This window comes from Petromyzon marinus, chromosome 7 (genome assembly GCF_048934315.1).
Source record: "Petromyzon marinus isolate PM22_M1 ecotype Great Lakes invasive population chromosome 7, UKy_Petmar_22M1.pri1.0, whole genome shotgun sequence".
NCBI classification, from domain to species: domain Eukaryota; kingdom Metazoa; phylum Chordata; class Hyperoartia; order Petromyzontiformes; family Petromyzontidae; genus Petromyzon; species Petromyzon marinus.
Window position 1 is genome coordinate 11,213,311 of NC_133673.1, and position 17,011 is coordinate 11,230,321.

Below are 17,011 nucleotides of genomic sequence, written 5' to 3' on the forward strand. Positions count from 1 at the left end.
TCACAATATGGCATTAAAACAACAAATTAATATTTTACAAAATAATAACTGGCTACTAACTGAAACTCGATATTATTCAGCGCCATTAACAAAGGGCCTCACAGCGCTTTAAGTAAAAAAAAAATAACCCAACCCTTTAAACAAATGACAGGCCACCTTTGTCAATCCACTGCTGGATGGAAGCCTGTGAACGCGATCAATCAGCAGAGGGCTGTGGTTGACCAGACTTCACCATGCTACACAGTGGCGGTTAGCAAGCCCAAGGCACAGGACCGGTTCAAATATTGCGTTCTACCGCTTACATTAGCCACGCTCAGGAATAGAACTCAAGTCAGCGGATTGATAGTGCAGTACACTGAACGACTGAGCCATTGCCCTCCACCCAAAGATTAAATATTAGCAATAAAATTACATTTAACCAACAATAATAACCTCGAATATTCTAAACATTCCATATGTGAAAACTTGACTGTTTCTGAAGGTACATATTGTTAGGTGACTTTCCGTGTGTGCGCGCACTGTTTAAAATGAACAATGCTTATGAATGCATTGTGCATCTCTTCCAATGGCAGAAGCATTGTGAAACATTTGAGGTAATACTCCAAATGTTGGCCAATAGGGGAAAACATTTTCAAATCTAAAAAAACAATTTATATATTTTGTTTCCCTTCAACGTGACTTTACCGAAAGAACCAAGAATATAATTAACATCTGTCAAAGGTGTTTTCTAAAAAGCATTGTCGAATCGTTACACAGCTGGGTGCAACACAATTACTATTTTGCAACCTCAAGATCACAAGACAAAAGCATTGATTTCTAATTTCACATTCGCAACAAAGTCGACATTTACGTACAAAAAAACTCTTAATGGAATCAAGAGATAAAACAACATATGGAGTGGAGCGGTGGCAGACTGGATGGTGCACTGTGGATATGCACTCGGCAACCTTTAAGGTCGCACTCATTACACACAAAGTGCTTGCCACAAATGAACCACAAAACCTCGCTGATCTCGTCAAGGAGCATAAACCATCACGCGAACTCTGGTCATCCTCGCAGCGGATTTTAGGTAGCTATCGAACAAAGACGGTCAATGCATCGTGCGCTTTCAGGTGCGCTTCTGCGGCCATCTGGAACGCTCTTCCTTCCGATATTAGAAATCCACCGGAGCTGTGCACTTTTAAAACTAGACTGAAAACTAATTTCTTTACAACTGCTTTTTTGTGTCCAGTTTGTTGTCCTTCCCCCGCACCTCCGATTAGCACGGTTGGCTACGTGCGGTGCGAAAGAAGTTCAACGTACATTCAACCGGAGCTCTTGTTTCTGGCCATGGCTAATGTCAGTGTCGAGCAATACCTCAACCGGTTGTGGGCACCCCTCCTTTCAACAACTCACAGTGATGATCAGTGTGGTGAAATATGGCCAAACAACCCCCATGACTAACATGTCTTGTGCAGAGCCATCATCCATAAGTGTACATATGTATGTATGGTGAACTTCTTTTGCACCGTACGTAGCCAACCATGCTAATGGGAGGTGTAGGCGAAGGACGACAACTAAAGACAAAAAGCAGCTCTAAAGAAATGCATTTTCAAAAAGAAAAGCGAAGGGTTTTACATTTACTATATTGTGTGTTTAAATTAACACAGCACCTGACTGGAAATGAATTCTGTTCAGTGCCTGAAGAATCAACACATGACATCACTCAACATGATATAATATTTATCTCAGGTGCCTTGACATTTTTTTTGTTTTACCATGCTGAGGTGGAAATAATGGAAAGCACAACCGAGGATGTTTGAGAAGGGAACAATCCACCATAGAACACGACAGCATTTGTATTTACATGGGCCATGTGTATTCTGTGTTTAATGCAGACATGCCTGTCGCAGGTTTACCAGATGTTATTTGCTTGGTTTTTAGTCTCTGTGTGCTCGTGACCTCCTTACAATTATCAATTTTAACAAAAAACTCCCATCGATCGCTAAAAAATGTAACCAAATTCCAAAACCTCCCATTTGTAATCTTGACTCTTAAAAAAAAATACTGTTCCCATAATAAAACGTACAATGTAGGCCATGTTTGTTGTAGCAGGTCCACACAACTCATTACAATCCGGCAATATTTCAAGGAAATGGCACTTTTTTTAAATTGCACATGTGCAAAGTAATATATCACACAAAGAAACAAATTAAGACGAGGCAAGGCAATGCACAGGGTCACGTGCATTGCTGCTATCAGGGGCTATGTGAGAAAATAAGACGAGACCGTAAGCTTAGTGACGGCTTCATACAGATCGGTGTGTTATGTCGATGCACTGTAGAGTGCTGATCATACCGCTCGGCAGCTCGAAGCTTGTCTGGGCCTTGTGTGTAGATGCCCATCGACCAGTCAACACAGCGTGCAAAGCCTTCCTTGAGGAGGAGCTCTGTGATATTCCCATTCTAAATGAGAAGGGAAATCAAAAAGCACACAAAACATTTAAAAATGTAAAACATAACAATTATGTATCACCATCATCATCATCATTGTCGTCGTTGTCGCTGATCGCCGAATTAAAATGGTTGGCGAGCACGTACAAAAACAAGTTGAGACCACATCAAATTTTATTCATTTTAGAGTATGCATGACCACTTTCTCAATCACATTTCAAAATAAATGAACTGTGAAATATATTTTTTGAAATATAATATGACTCCTGTTTGGGGCCCATGGAGCAAGCGCCCATAAATATGAGCGCGAGGGTAGAGGAAGACGGCGTCTATGGGAATTACTACAACATTAAAAGCACGCTGCAATGAGTACGCATTGCCATTGTGCCTACGCCATGTTGTTACACACTAAACTTTCCAACAACATTATATGAAGACAAAGATCCCCCAAATTGGCCTAAACATACTCCCGGGCCAAGTGTTGTTAGTTAGCAAAGGCCGGCACGGCACACGAGGAGGTGGGCGGTCAGCACCACGCCCGGCCGCCTTCGGCTCCCCAGTGGCGATGTTTACACAACACACCAGGTACTCATTTGAGGCTGAGTCGACCGAGGGTAGGCCCAGGACCGGTTAAGATAATCATCACTGGTGTTGGCCGTGAGCGGGAATTGAACTCGGGTCGCCGGGTTTGCAGCGCAGCAAGCCACAGCTCCCCACAAAATAATGCACACACACAACTATCATCTACCAGTGACCATCGTCTTATGCGGCTGTTCCCACAACTTCTAATAAACTGGAGCCAAATTGATAGACCTGAGACTAAAGGCACTAAAAGGCTGGCTTATAACTTAAAATAACCATGTCCTGCAATTTTGTTGTGCACTGGTACATTTTGACACATTAACAAACAAAATCATTGCAGTTACATTTAAATTAGTCACTGCAGAAGCACTACACATAGCAGAAGTGGAAAATGCAATTACTCTTCAATTAATTGTTATTTTCCAATATGCCTATGGCAATTAGTTAACATAGATTTCGCCCACTTTGGACAAGGGGGAGGGGGGGGGGAGGTGTTACACTCAAGAACCATTAATTTGGAATGTTTTCACGTGCAATGGCAACGATGCGCAAAAGCACTAAGAGAATGTAGCACCTGAACGGCAACACTATTTATTGAGGCTCTGCAATTGTTTGCATTATCTGCCCGAGACGGTACGCGGGAGAGGAGAGAGGGGGGTGGGGGGGGGGCTTGCCGCTGTCACTGGCTGCTTGATTTACTGACGTCAGCGACGGGAGCCCAAGCCGAGGCAGCTGCCTACTGTTTGACTGCAGAGTTACGCCTCGCATTCGGTAACGTCCATGCCGTGTTGCGTACACTCCTCTACTCATTGGTTTACTCGGAAAATCTGAATCAAGGGTGTGATTCGCGATGCCATTTGACTCGACGAAGGCTTGACTAGAGATGGATGACCCCCCCCCCCCCTTTAATATTTTGGGATAAAATGAATTATTGCGGGAGAATGTGGTGGGCAGGGGGGGGGTGCGGGGCAGGCAATTTGCTCGCGATGACGTACAACATCTTACTCTCGGAAAAATATCGCCTCGGGATTTTAACGTCTGCAACAAGAATGGAACAATGGCCTTTGTGTCTTTGTGGAAGGACGACATAACCCCCAGCACCCCGCCACAACACTGGCACTGCCACCACGCCGTACAGAATATCGAGAGATCAGGTCAACGTTCGGGGTCCCATCACAAGCTCAGCTACTGTAGCACCTCAACTATGAAAAATGATAAACACTATTAATTATGTTGATCGTGGTTTATGTCTGAATGCATTAATAGGCTAGTGCCCAATAGCCTGCGGCTTTAGGAACTACTCTGGAGGACCATAAAGATCCAGTGTTCGTGGTAAACAAGCGCTCACAGGAAAATAATTAAAGCTTCACATGAACATTCATCAGCCGCATGCTGTGCACACATTTACGATCTCTTCAGCATACTTCAAGCTGCAATAAATTGGCACCATCATGCATCACAAATTTTGTTAATGAAAAAGATAAATTAGCTCGCTCCTTTGCTAATTCAAAATGGAACCCTTTTATATTCTCCACCTTGTCTTCAAAATACGCAAGTCGGGGCAATGTAATAATTGTGGTTTCTCTCTACGTTGCTAATTAATCTGTCAGAAAATGCGCACATGGTGATCTTTTAAATCCTGCGCCGTGATGCATCTGCCGAAGGAAACTGCCAAAAATAAAGTAGCAAGAACACAGGGTACTTGAATTAAAAAACGGTAATAGCTGATTATAAGCGCACAACTAAGAATGGTCATTTCTCTTTGCGCCGGATGCATGGCAAGAATTGAAGGGAAGGTAATTACTTTAATATCTAACCAATGAACATCATAATCCAATTGTACAGTTGCAAGTGAGCACTGGTCCTTGTAATCACCATTGATTAGGAGGTATGTTGAAACACAAACGGGTTACCCACATGAGGCAACGTGAAAGCCCAATACACTTTTTTCATATATATCTATGCCTCCCCCCTCCAACCCCTCTTTGCTAGCAGTCAGCCTGAGTCAGCAAGCACACACACCAAATTACGCCTCAATAAGGTCAACTCAACCCGCAGCCAATCCCATTGGCCATACGGCTGTTGCTGGGGTAACCAGGTTGAAAAGCAATGCATCAGCGATGATTTTTTTTTCTCAGTGAAGTGGGGTGGGGGGGGAGGCGGTGGAATGGGGGGGGGGGCAGTGGGGGGGGGGCACAGCTGTAGCTCCTCATCTTCCAGCTCGTACATCTCGACGACAACAGAGCCCTAAGTCCACGCGCCACAGGCTACAGCTCCCAAAGACCCAAAATTATTTTCTCCTCTCCTCCAGACCGCCCCAGAAAATAAAATATATTATCCCGAGGAGAGCCTTTCGAATGAAAGAATGTGCTGTGCAAAGAAAGAAGAAAATGAATGGTTACCATGGGATTAAAAGGAAAGGCTGACTTGCACTGTATGTACACATTTATTGTGCATTGCTGGATACCTGACATTTTGGGGGAAAGGCCTTGCCTTCATAGTTAGGCTTACCGCTAAATTATTCTTGAACATTTTGCAATTAAACAGAGGTAATAGCGTGAAGATGTCATTTTACGTAAATCCATTGAAACAGAACAACAATATAAACCGCCCATACACCGTGGTACTGCTGCATTACACCCTCCTGGGCCTTACAATGTCACGACCGGTGGCTTCAACTCGGCGATGCAGTCCCTGACCCCGGTTATCACTTCAGCCAACTGGATTACAGGACAGGCAGCTTCGATGTCCCTTGCCAATGGGCTGTGTCCATCAGCATCTCATCCACTTCTGAAAGGAAGCCCTTCAGATCAACATGGACATTTGTTTTTTTCAAGTCCGACCCTCAAAAGAGAAGCACAATCTGCCACTAGAGCCATGGGCCAGGCACAGATACTCATGCCAAGATACTGCATAAAGATATTGTTCAAGGATTATACAAGTTTACTGCAAAGACCGAACGCTCGCAGTCGAACAAAATAATCCATAAGAGGTTTTTGGGTTCAATCGCGTAAATAAAAATGTGTCGTTAAACACGCCACCACCCGACACAGCCCATTAGTAAGGGTTGTCACGTAAACAAAACATGCCAATTCGTTACTAGTACAGCACACCGGTGGTGTTGGAGAGAAAATCCACAACATTTATAATTCTAAACAAAAAACCTCTGATGGATAATATTGGTCGTGAAAGCCTACGTGTTTAACAAACAAAATAAGGTTTTGATATTCACAATTAGCACCAAAAAATATTGGCCACCAAAATAAGAGTTGTACGGTGTGAACACCACGTACAGAAAAAAGGCGTAAAAATTATGTAACCTTCATATTTGTGTTGTAGACAGATTTATTTTAATCTCCTTAAACTCTTCGGAAACTAACAAGCAGAGATTTCGTACGACTGTTGTTCAAAGAGAAACTTTAAAGGTAATCACGTAAATGCCCCCATGCTGTGTCCTGTCAGTGGGATGTACTTCGTGGGAGTGTTCATCTGCCACTGCATCGGTTTATGGAAATAGATTCCTCCATAGTGAATGTGATAAATTAGTAAGGTAATCTTAAACTATCATAACATAACTCGCAGGTAATGTGGTTTGGAACTTGCGTGTGGATATGGAAATTTGATAATCAAGGGTGAGATTTTACTTAGCATCTTGAGAATTACATCTTGGCAGTCTGTAAAAAATGTACATAGTCCATATTTATGGGGTTTTTCGGATAGAAACAGGAAGACTTTCTTCACATTTCTGGCAAATTGCCTGATGAAGGTAGTGGTAATCACGAGCGAAACATCACACTCAAATTGTAAATGTTGTGGGTTTACTCTCCAACACACCGGTGTGTTGAAGGAGTAACTAATTTGCACGTTTTGTTTACGTGACAAACCTTACTAATTGGCTGTGTCGGGTGGTGGCGGGTTAACGGCACATTTTTATTTACGCAATATAACTCAAAAAAAGCCTTCATTAAAGATAATATTGGTCGCAAAAGACGAGTTAAATTGACATGGTAGGTAAATTTACTTTCCCGTGAATCTAACCTTCAATAACAAATGAATTTACATTCTTTCACAATCATCAACAGCCATTCTCAATCCACAGGTGGATGAAGGCTTCCCCCCTGCACTTCCGATTAGCACGGTTGGCTATGTACGGTGCGAAAGAAGTTCAACATACATAATCTCCTACGATCATGCGACATAATATATGCCACAGCGGTGTCTTCATTTTTGCAGATCCATAAATTTCCTTCCATACTCATTAAACATTTTCACCCATGTCCCCTCCCAACAGTTATTTTCTTTCGTATATAAAAATACATATACCTATGGTTATGATTGAACGTGAAATGGGATCAATATGATGGCAAATAGGTAACAGCAGGATGGTATTTTTTTAAGGTTTTTCGTCTGCACGAGGGTACCCACTGTGACACTATCAGAAACATGGACACCGACAAATACAATTAAAACAAAAATGCCTGAAAAGTGGGCAAAGAAGCATTAGAGAAATGACACGCTTGGAATTACAATGAGATGCAGAAAGAATAGCACGTGCATCGGGGAATTAAATACAAATTAGAGACATGATACTTGACTTGTTAAAGAAAGTGGGCTCAGGCAGGACACCATCGATAGAAGGGGATGATGGCCATTGGGAAATGACTGGCAATGGAATTGACAGCCAAAGGAGGGACACATGCCCACGAGTATATGACCGCTGGAGAGACCGAGGCACTGAGATCGGTTCACGTGAACAAGTTCACGTGAACAGGTTCACGTGAACTTGAACAGGTTCACGTGAACTTGAACAGGTTCACGTGAACCTGTTCACGTGAACAAGTTCACGTGAACAGGTTCACGTGAACAAGTTCACGTGAACAGGTTCACATGCACAAATCGTGACGGACAGCGATGTGGGGAAGCCTTAATCTAGCAGTGGATAGACCGTAGCTCACGATGATTCATGAAATAAGATGCTAATCGTTATAAATGTATGATATGATGAAGTGTTATTTTATAGGTTTAGGAAATTACACAGCAGAATTGTTCAAAAAGTTGAGAGGCCTCAAAAATAACTCAAATCATATTAAAAAGTAACAAATAGAATACAGAATTGTAAATTACTTTTTAATCTACAAAGCAAATGTTACAAAGCCATATTTAAACCCATTGTGCAGGTTATGAAGCATGTGGTTTCAGCAGAGTCCATAAGAATTTAACAGCAGAAACACATTGAGATGTGAAAAAGCCCTTTAGCCATCTGGCTCATTCCTATATGAATCCAGCTGTTTCCATCCACGTGGTTACATTCATACATTACTGTACATGAGCAGAGTGACAAAATCACAGATGCCAACTATTTTTTGGCCATAATCTTGAAATGGCCCAATTTACAAACATTTTTTAGACACAGAAAAGCCACTCTGGAGCATTTGCATCTCAGCATCATTAGCAATTGATGGTGTTTGATAAAATACACATCATTAGCATTGCTTTTTTTACAGTTTCCTCTAGCCCATGTCAGACTTCTTTTCGACATGTAAGAATGACCTCTGGTCATAACAGCTGTGTCTCGCCGAAATTGCTCATCTCTGTTAATGCTACCGAACTCAATTACAATTCAAAAACCTATTACATATCACCACTCAGTCTTCTCCGCTGAAATGAAAACAATCTCGGTTCCCTTAATATTGATTTGTAGCTCATACATCCAAAATCTACAGATCATTATCGTAATTCTCATTTGGACTTTTTCAAAACCCCTAAGCAACTTTATTTAATCGGAGAACCCGGATTTATACGTAATAAAACTGTCTCAAGACAATAGTAATTTCAGCCGCTCCGCCAGTGAATTGGGACGGTATTTATGTTGGGGGCCAACGAGTTTGGATAACAAGTTATATAAGATATGCAATAGAAGCCTAATTGTCTATCACAATATTTCATGCAACAACCTCTACAATTCATGATCGTCTCCTGCAGATAACGTTTAACTAAATCAAATAAATAATAATAAATCAAATGAATAATAACGTTGAAATTATAATGCGTAGAATAATTCAAAGGCACAATAAACTACAGACAAGCGCGAGGACAGCAAAACATGGCACAAACGATTTGCATTCTTACTTTTTGCTGTCTCGTTTGTACAGTTTTGTTTGCTCCATTTACCTAAATTTAACAGGAGTATATTATTTGCGTATCATTTGCATTGATCAAATAACATTCATTCTCAGAGGCACTGCACTGCAGGGCATGGAGAGCCTTTAGAAATCAAAATTCATCAATGAATCAATGCAGTGACCATGCAACAAATACATGGTCAATGCCACTCATTTGCTACGCGTCACGCTACGCTTTCATGGTAATGAGGCCATAAGCACTCATTGTTTCATGAAAAAAACACACATCTGGATAGTTGGGTAGCGCAGCCCCTTTGGCGTCCATGTACTAGGTGCCTCTGTGGGGATGTGTAAACTTTGACTTTAACATAGCAATTTCTGTCACCAGTCACAAGCTAATCCCTCAGCTATTTCAATGCTAAATTCTCCTGTTTGATATGTACACTCCTTTATCAAGGTGCCTCACTTCTCTCACCCAGCTTAAAAAGACGCCACGAAACTTAGCAGCGTTCGTTGAAGCTCTGTCGTCCCGACAGTTCTGTTCCTTCACCTGAAGAAGGCTACTTGTGTTGTGGCCGAAACGTCGTGATTTTTGTTGTTTTATATTTTTTTACCTACGTGACTTTACCGAATAGAACCAAAGGGTACATCTTGATCTGCTACTCTCATAGAAAATTTTAATATGGGTTTTTCAAATCCAAAGGCTACCCCCCCCCTCCCCTTTAATGGACAGAAATTTGGCCAAAGTGTATTAGGTGAGCAACTATTAATGGTGCCAAATTTAAATGGAGGGTTTATAGGCCTATGTCGGAACCTTGCCTCTCTATTCTCATCTTGACACCGCACCAAATATCCACTTTAATCTGCGTCTATCAATACAGTGCAGGTCCAGGCCAGGTTCAGATACCAATCGTCACTGCTGTTAAAATTTACTACTCTTTGTCAATCCACTGATGGATGAAGGTCTTTCAATGCCTTATCGTTCACGGGGGTTGCTTCACCATACTTTGCCACACTGGTCAATGCACATTGGTGAAGTGGTACGGGGGGGGGGGGGGGGAAGAGGACCCAAGACCGGTTCAGATGTCACTCGCCACTGATGTTTGCCGTGGCTGGGAATCGAACTCGGATCGCCGGCTTCAGAGCGCAGCGCGCTAAATACTATGCCACGAATCCACCCCACTGCTATTAATTACAACAAATTAAACAGGTGACTGGAATCACAGGATCAAGGGTTATTTACACCAGCCACCACCCCTGCAAATGCATATACACACACGAAAAAAATAGAAAGCTTCCCATATAGCCTAAAATAGACTGTTGGGACAAGTGCTGTTAGCGAGCACTTATTCAGGCTAGCATGGCACACGAGGGGGTGGGTGACCAGCACTATGCCGGTCGCCTTCGTCTCCCCAGTAACAACGTTTGCAAATTGCACCAGGTATTCATTAGATGGTTGAGTCGACCTAAGGAAGGCCCACGACCGATGCAGACATTTGTCACTGGTCTTAGCTGTGAGCGGAAACTGAACGCAGGGCACCAGGTTTGCAGCGCAGTGCTTTTGCTACCCACTGTTTATACTAAGAGAAAGCTCCCCCCCTATAGCCTTAACAAAATGTTGGCACAAGTGCTGCTAGTGAGCAACTATGAAGGCCAGCATCGTACACGAGGGGATGGGTGGCCAGCACCACGCCCGAACGCCTTTGTCTCTCCAGTGGCGATATTTACACACCGCACCAGGTACTCATTTGAGGCCGAGTCGACCTATGGGAGGCCCAGAACCGGTTCAGATAATTGTCACTGGTGTTGGCTGTGAGCAGGAATCTAACTCGAGTCGCCAGGTTTGGAGCGAAGTGCGTTAACCCGCTGCGCAACACCGCTCCACTGTATACACAGACAACACGCACTGATAAACAAGCATCAGCTTGTAAAAAAAGATATATGCTGTGAGTACAAGCACATGTCAATTTATACTTACAAACAGAACAATATTAAATGCCATAATAAAACTGCGTACCAAGTACATGCTGTACTGTGGAGTACATTGTGCTATGGTGTTTTGCTGACTAAGCGGTGCTTAATCCAGTGCCAGCAGCATATTGCTCTCTAGGGTATACTAAAATGTAAATAGTAGAATGCTTTGATATATTATTATAAATAGAGGTGTCTGTAATGCCAAGACTGTACCAGTAATTTAGTTTGTAGATTTAATGTGAACCACGACTATGAAAAAACTAGCTAACTATTAACTAAAAAAAGGTTTAATATTAATATAAAAAAACACCATACGATTGTGAAACAGTGCACAACACATTGTTGGGAGTGAAAAGCAGTACGTATACCAATGTATCTAAAGAAAAAAGTTTTCAACCTGTGCATGTCAGCGGTGACGAATGGATAAGAAATGTATACATCTGCAAAGGGAATGGAACCAATGTTGAAAAGTGCAGAGAAGCATGAAGATGCAAACAGACAAACACAGAGTGACCAACAAAATTAACGTGGATTATGGAGCAAACTAAAATCAGAGGTCGTGATCTAAGCGTGGCTTCTTCCACTCCAGCGCTGTCCTCCAGACAGTCTCGTCCCTTCACCTGATGGAGGCCGCTTGTGTTGTGGCCGAAACGTCGTGATTTTTTGTTATTTTATTTTCACCTACGTGACTTTACCCAATAGAACCAAAGAGTATAAAATCAGAGGAACCATGTGCGGAGAAGAAACTGGTAATGGAATGGCAGCCAAAGCAGAGAACGGATCCAAGAGGCCAAGCACCATGTACATGGAATGGTGAGGTCAATCCATATGCAGGAATAAACGATCTAAACATTCAACTGTTTTTTTTTATTTTACCAGGTAAGGCCCACTGAGCTATACAGCTCTTTTTCAGGAGCGACCTGGCCACCAATGAGAGCTCAACGAAGTGGCACGTCATGTGGAAATTTATAGCGGCCAAATACTCTAAAAACATTTCGATTCTAAATGTGGAGGCAAAAGAACCGAGGAACCGGAGAAAAATCCATGTGACCTACGGGGAGAACACACAAACGCCAAATATACAGGCGTCAGGGGAGGGATCGAACCCATGACTTCTGTATACCAGGCAAAGTAAGAAAGATGGTACCAGCATCGAAGTGTGAGGGATGGTAATGGCCAGTGGAGGCCTCTCTATCCAGCAGCGGCTAGACAATGGCTGATGATGATTATTTGGGTCTAACAGAAGCCGATCGAGATCAACAGGAAATCCCAATACAATCAGATCCAATCGGTGATACCTTATTTATTTTGGCAATCCAATTGTCAGAAAAAAATATGATAAACCAAAGTCACGTAGAAAAAGTTGGCTCATTGGGAGGAACGCCTGGAAAAAAGGTAGAATATATATGCCAAGAACATATTTGAAAAGTGAATTGGGATAAAAAAAATATGTTATGTAAAGAAATAAATAACAACAGCATACCAAATTACCTGAGGAAAACGTTTTAAATCAGTGCACATGGATCGTAAAATTGGACATTGAAAAGAAAATAGAACTTTGTTATAAGCATGAAAATTGGCATGGAAAGAAGCATGCTGGAACTTACACTGAGACAGAAAGGGGATTGCATACATCAAGGAACAAACACAAGCCACTATACAATTGATGATAGCCGGTAGACAAGACTGGTGACAGAATGGTAGAGAACTGGACAACTGTAGAAATGGAGTGACGTGATTGGCTCATACACAGGAGCAAGATGGTTAATAACGCTGCAGGATCGCGAAGAATGGTGTCGGCATGGGGACGTCTTTATTCAGCAGCGGAGAGCCCATGGATCATAATGATGACTCTATATTCTTTGGGTCTTTCGGTAAAGTCACGTAAATATGTTCAAATGAATAAAAATAAAATAAACCAAAAACTACGTTTCGATCACAACACAAGCGATCGTATCTGTTGTGATCTCTGTTTAACTCCTGATGATGATCGCTTGTGTTGTGATCCAAACGTCGCAGTTTTTTGTTTATTTTATTTGTATTAATTTGAACCTATTAACGTGACTTTACCAAAAAGGTCAAAGAAAAATGAATTCCTGCAGTCACAAAAGCTTTAAGTCATGATGACTCTAGCCTATTTTGTTCGTGTTTCATGGAAATCCAGCAGCAATAAGATATTTTATTTGCACCACAATGGCCCAAAATAATCTATCGTAAATCAAACGATAGAAAATCAGACTCCATATAGTGTGATGACGAATCAATAAAATCATGGAAGTGGCAAATCATTACACGAATTTGTAAGCATATTAGAATTGAAAAAAAAGTTTTAATCCAATCGACTGATCAGGTTGTGACCCAATCTTCATTGGATAACATTCATATATTGCGTTTTATCCGTGTGACCATCTAATCCAATTCTGATCCTTAACAATGGTGCACTGTATGAAATGTGATAAGGTCTGTACACTTCAAAGTCTAGCTTACATCTCTGCAGTGGGCACACTTGTAATAATAATCATTTCAACTGGAAACACGTGGGATTCGCTTGTTCTCGGGGAGAGAGAACAACTCATATGAGAGGAACCACAGGCAAAGTGGGAAAGGCAGCCACGTGTGAACCGACGATAAATTACGCTCCCCCTCCAAGCTCTTATGGGCCTCTATATATTAAGGTATTATCGGCTAATGAATGAGTGTTTAATTGTGGGAGGAAGCCGGAGCACACCTGGAGAAAACACACGTGTAGAAGGGGGGCACAGCACTCTATCCCCATACAGATGGTCTTCCACACTTTGCTCGACTGCCTTCTCCTGGCAAGCCAGCAGTGCTAGATTAGAGGTGTGCGTCACGCTTGAAATCCGCAAGCTGTGTTGTCAAGACTGCATCCACTCAACGAAATGCACCACTCGTTGTGTTTGTAAAATTTCTGCGAACCAACAGTAGCCCAAAGCCACAACAACAACTTAACATCAATTGTGCATCTCATGTATATATTACTAATAATTTACAGCTTTTGTCAATGCACTGCTGCATGAAGTCCTCCCCACATGCCGCATTAAACAAAGGGCTTTCTTGGTTTTGAGTTATGCTCCAATTACAAACATAATGCTGTTTTATGCAGGTGAGCACATTTGTGCACTTCTATTTAACTAGCCCATAGGTCTTAGCCGTTTTCTGGATTTTGAGCTTTTCAACTCGGCTCAACAAAAACACATGCTGCGGCTGCTCAGGACAGAAGCCTGTTCCCTTCTCTGCTCTGCATTCAAATGTGGCTTTTGTGGCCTTTCCCGCACAGCTGGTTTCCTGGTTTGGCTAATACACAGCCTTTATCCAAATGAGAAATGAGCCACCCAAGCCTGCACTAATCCCTTTCAGCCTCCCTCCTTTTGTTCGTATTATTGCATTCAGGATGTCAATTGTATTTCGAAGGGCCCATTTCAGCTTTAGTCGTTTCCACATTACGTTAATGTTAACTTCTCCTCACCCTCAACTTCTCCCCGGCACACCGAAAAGTACGTACGCATGTCGGATTTTGAGTTCGTCACTTGAGCAGGCCATGCCTCTGTAACACTGGGCAGCTTTCTCGCTGACAGTGTACATTATTATTACTACCGCAGAAGCCTAACGGCACACAGTTATGAATGTGTGTACAAGACAATGGCATACTGATACAGAGATATTTTTTTTTACGTTTGTGAATAACATGCCGGATCGTACCTATTGTTAAACGACACGTCTGCAGCCAACGTTGCGAGCGCCTCGGTCAAAAACAAATCGCACCTATACCTTTGCGGTCGGTCAGAGAAATGCCCATGTGTAATGTAAAAACAGTCCATGCATCGAAGCAAAATAAAGATATAATATGGCAGCGGCCATTTAAAACCGTACGGCATACTGGCTAAAATAACCTATTAAAAAGAAATTCTCATTCAAGCCGCCCGCTTTTATAGTGAAGTGGCAAAAACTTGCGGGTGTCGTCATCCATACTAAAGCAGACGCGGGGGCTCATTAATGTGCATGCCTTCAGAGGCACGTAGACGCTCCTTTCAGGGTGCCACTTCTCTGCGGAGATGTTTGCAAACAGCCAAGGAGATCTCAATGTTTTTTTTTACAGATGGCACGGCACTGATGATGACGGTCCATCGTGCACACATCAGCTCACGTTCTCTTATCTTGCACCCATAACGGGCAGGTTCAATGTAACGATCGATATAATCGCGTGACTTTTTTTGTAAAAGAGAAAACGGAAACTATTCGCTTTGTAAAATGGAATATACGAGGTATAAAATGTGAATAACATAATAGCGGTTTTCCTAAATATTTAGCTCAAATTGGTACGTTCATGATATTTACAAACACATAGCTCTGTTCACACAATGGACGTTCAAAAGTTGCCACTTGACAGATTTAGATTTTGTCAATAAGATAGTGTTTTTGAAAGATCAATATAAAAGAATGCTTATAAAAAGCAACGCATACAAATTTCACAAAAAAGGAATTGGTGCAGCCGCACACTGGATACCATAGCCATAAAAGATCAACAACAATAACTTGGAGAGAGATATGCCATCACTTTGCAAAAGAGGGAGAAGGGTCTCATAGATTAAAATGCAGAACAGAAATTCCACAGCAAGGGATTAGTGTAAATTGCATTAAATTGTGGATTGGAGAGTGCTTTAAAACAGTTGCATACACATTACATTTGCATATCAGAGAAACATTCTGGGCTGAGCCACAGCATGGATAATGCATTCAGGAAATGTGTTCTGCCTTCGCTACACTGTGCCTGGCCTTATTTAAATAGGGACAACCATTTTCTATCCCCTTGATATTACCACTCAAGCCCTCTGCAGCAAAAAAAACAATAGCTCTTTTTTAACAGGAACCACTCTGGTAATTTTGGGTACTGCACAAGCCCATCAATCATCCTTAAAAATAAGTATGTGAAACAATGCTTTGGTTTCAATAGAACCAATTATTTTTAATGGACTTTAACTAATAAAGAGAAATCAAATTTAGGGTTGATTTTTTTTCAGTCATCAGGCAAAATTAACATCAATACTAACACCAACGCAGGTCAGTCCAATTACTTGTTTTGTAGAATTTACATTTATAAAAAGATATAATTTTAACGATATTTAGAAGTATGTGACGCATTTGTTAAGACCAACAACAGCACTTACAATTTCAGTGGTAAATTAAATGTGTAATTCATCACTCTGCTTTGTGGAACTTTTAATTTATATATTTGTTATAAATTAAATCTCAACTAACTCAGTCATGTTGTGCACCCAATACTGTGTTGTATCTGATTCTGCCAGGCTCGGTGTAATCAGTGATAGTTGTACAATGTTGATACGCGACCTTGCCATTCGGAACTTGACCATGTAGTAGTTTTGGAATGTTTTTGTTCGTGTTTTTTTGCTCTAACCAAGTTTCTATTGTGTAACCAGGTCCACCCCCCCCCCCCCGTTCTAAAAAGGCATTGCCTGCCCAATGTGTTTTACTTGTGCTAAAATAAACCAATTCAAAACAGACGTATGAAAGCAAGCTAAAATCTCGTTAAACAATTGCATTATTTTCAATACTAACAATGTTTTGGCACAAAATAAATACATCAGATGAAATGTGGCAGGCGAATGTAATAAAAATATAACAAAACAGTTAACCCACAATCAGCCCAAAGCATTGACGTATTCTAATCAGAGTTGTGTTGCAAATGTAAGCCACCGTGCGCGGCTAACAGCTCAGCGTGTCCCACACGACTGCACCCAACCAATTGTCCACGAGAAGCAGATGAACAACTCCTTTAACGGTCACATCAACACGTAAACGCAACATGTCGGGTTTAACCACGCAGTGCAAATTAAGTCTTTTCAGCTTCATTTAAAGCCTGCA

At 41.7% G+C, this 17,011-nt stretch overlaps 1 protein-coding gene across 1 annotated transcript in view; it reads right to left on the minus strand.

Annotated features, from left to right (window-relative positions):
• SND1 (staphylococcal nuclease and tudor domain containing 1) overlaps positions 1 to 17,011 on the minus strand; it is a 228,057-nt gene that overhangs the window by 180,722 nt on the left and 30,324 nt on the right. Inside the window, exon 8 of the mRNA XM_032949074.2 lies at positions 2,338 to 2,444. Within this exon, the coding sequence (XP_032804965.2) occupies positions 2,338 to 2,444 (107 nt within the window). The remainder of the gene's footprint in view (positions 1 to 2,337; positions 2,445 to 17,011) is intronic.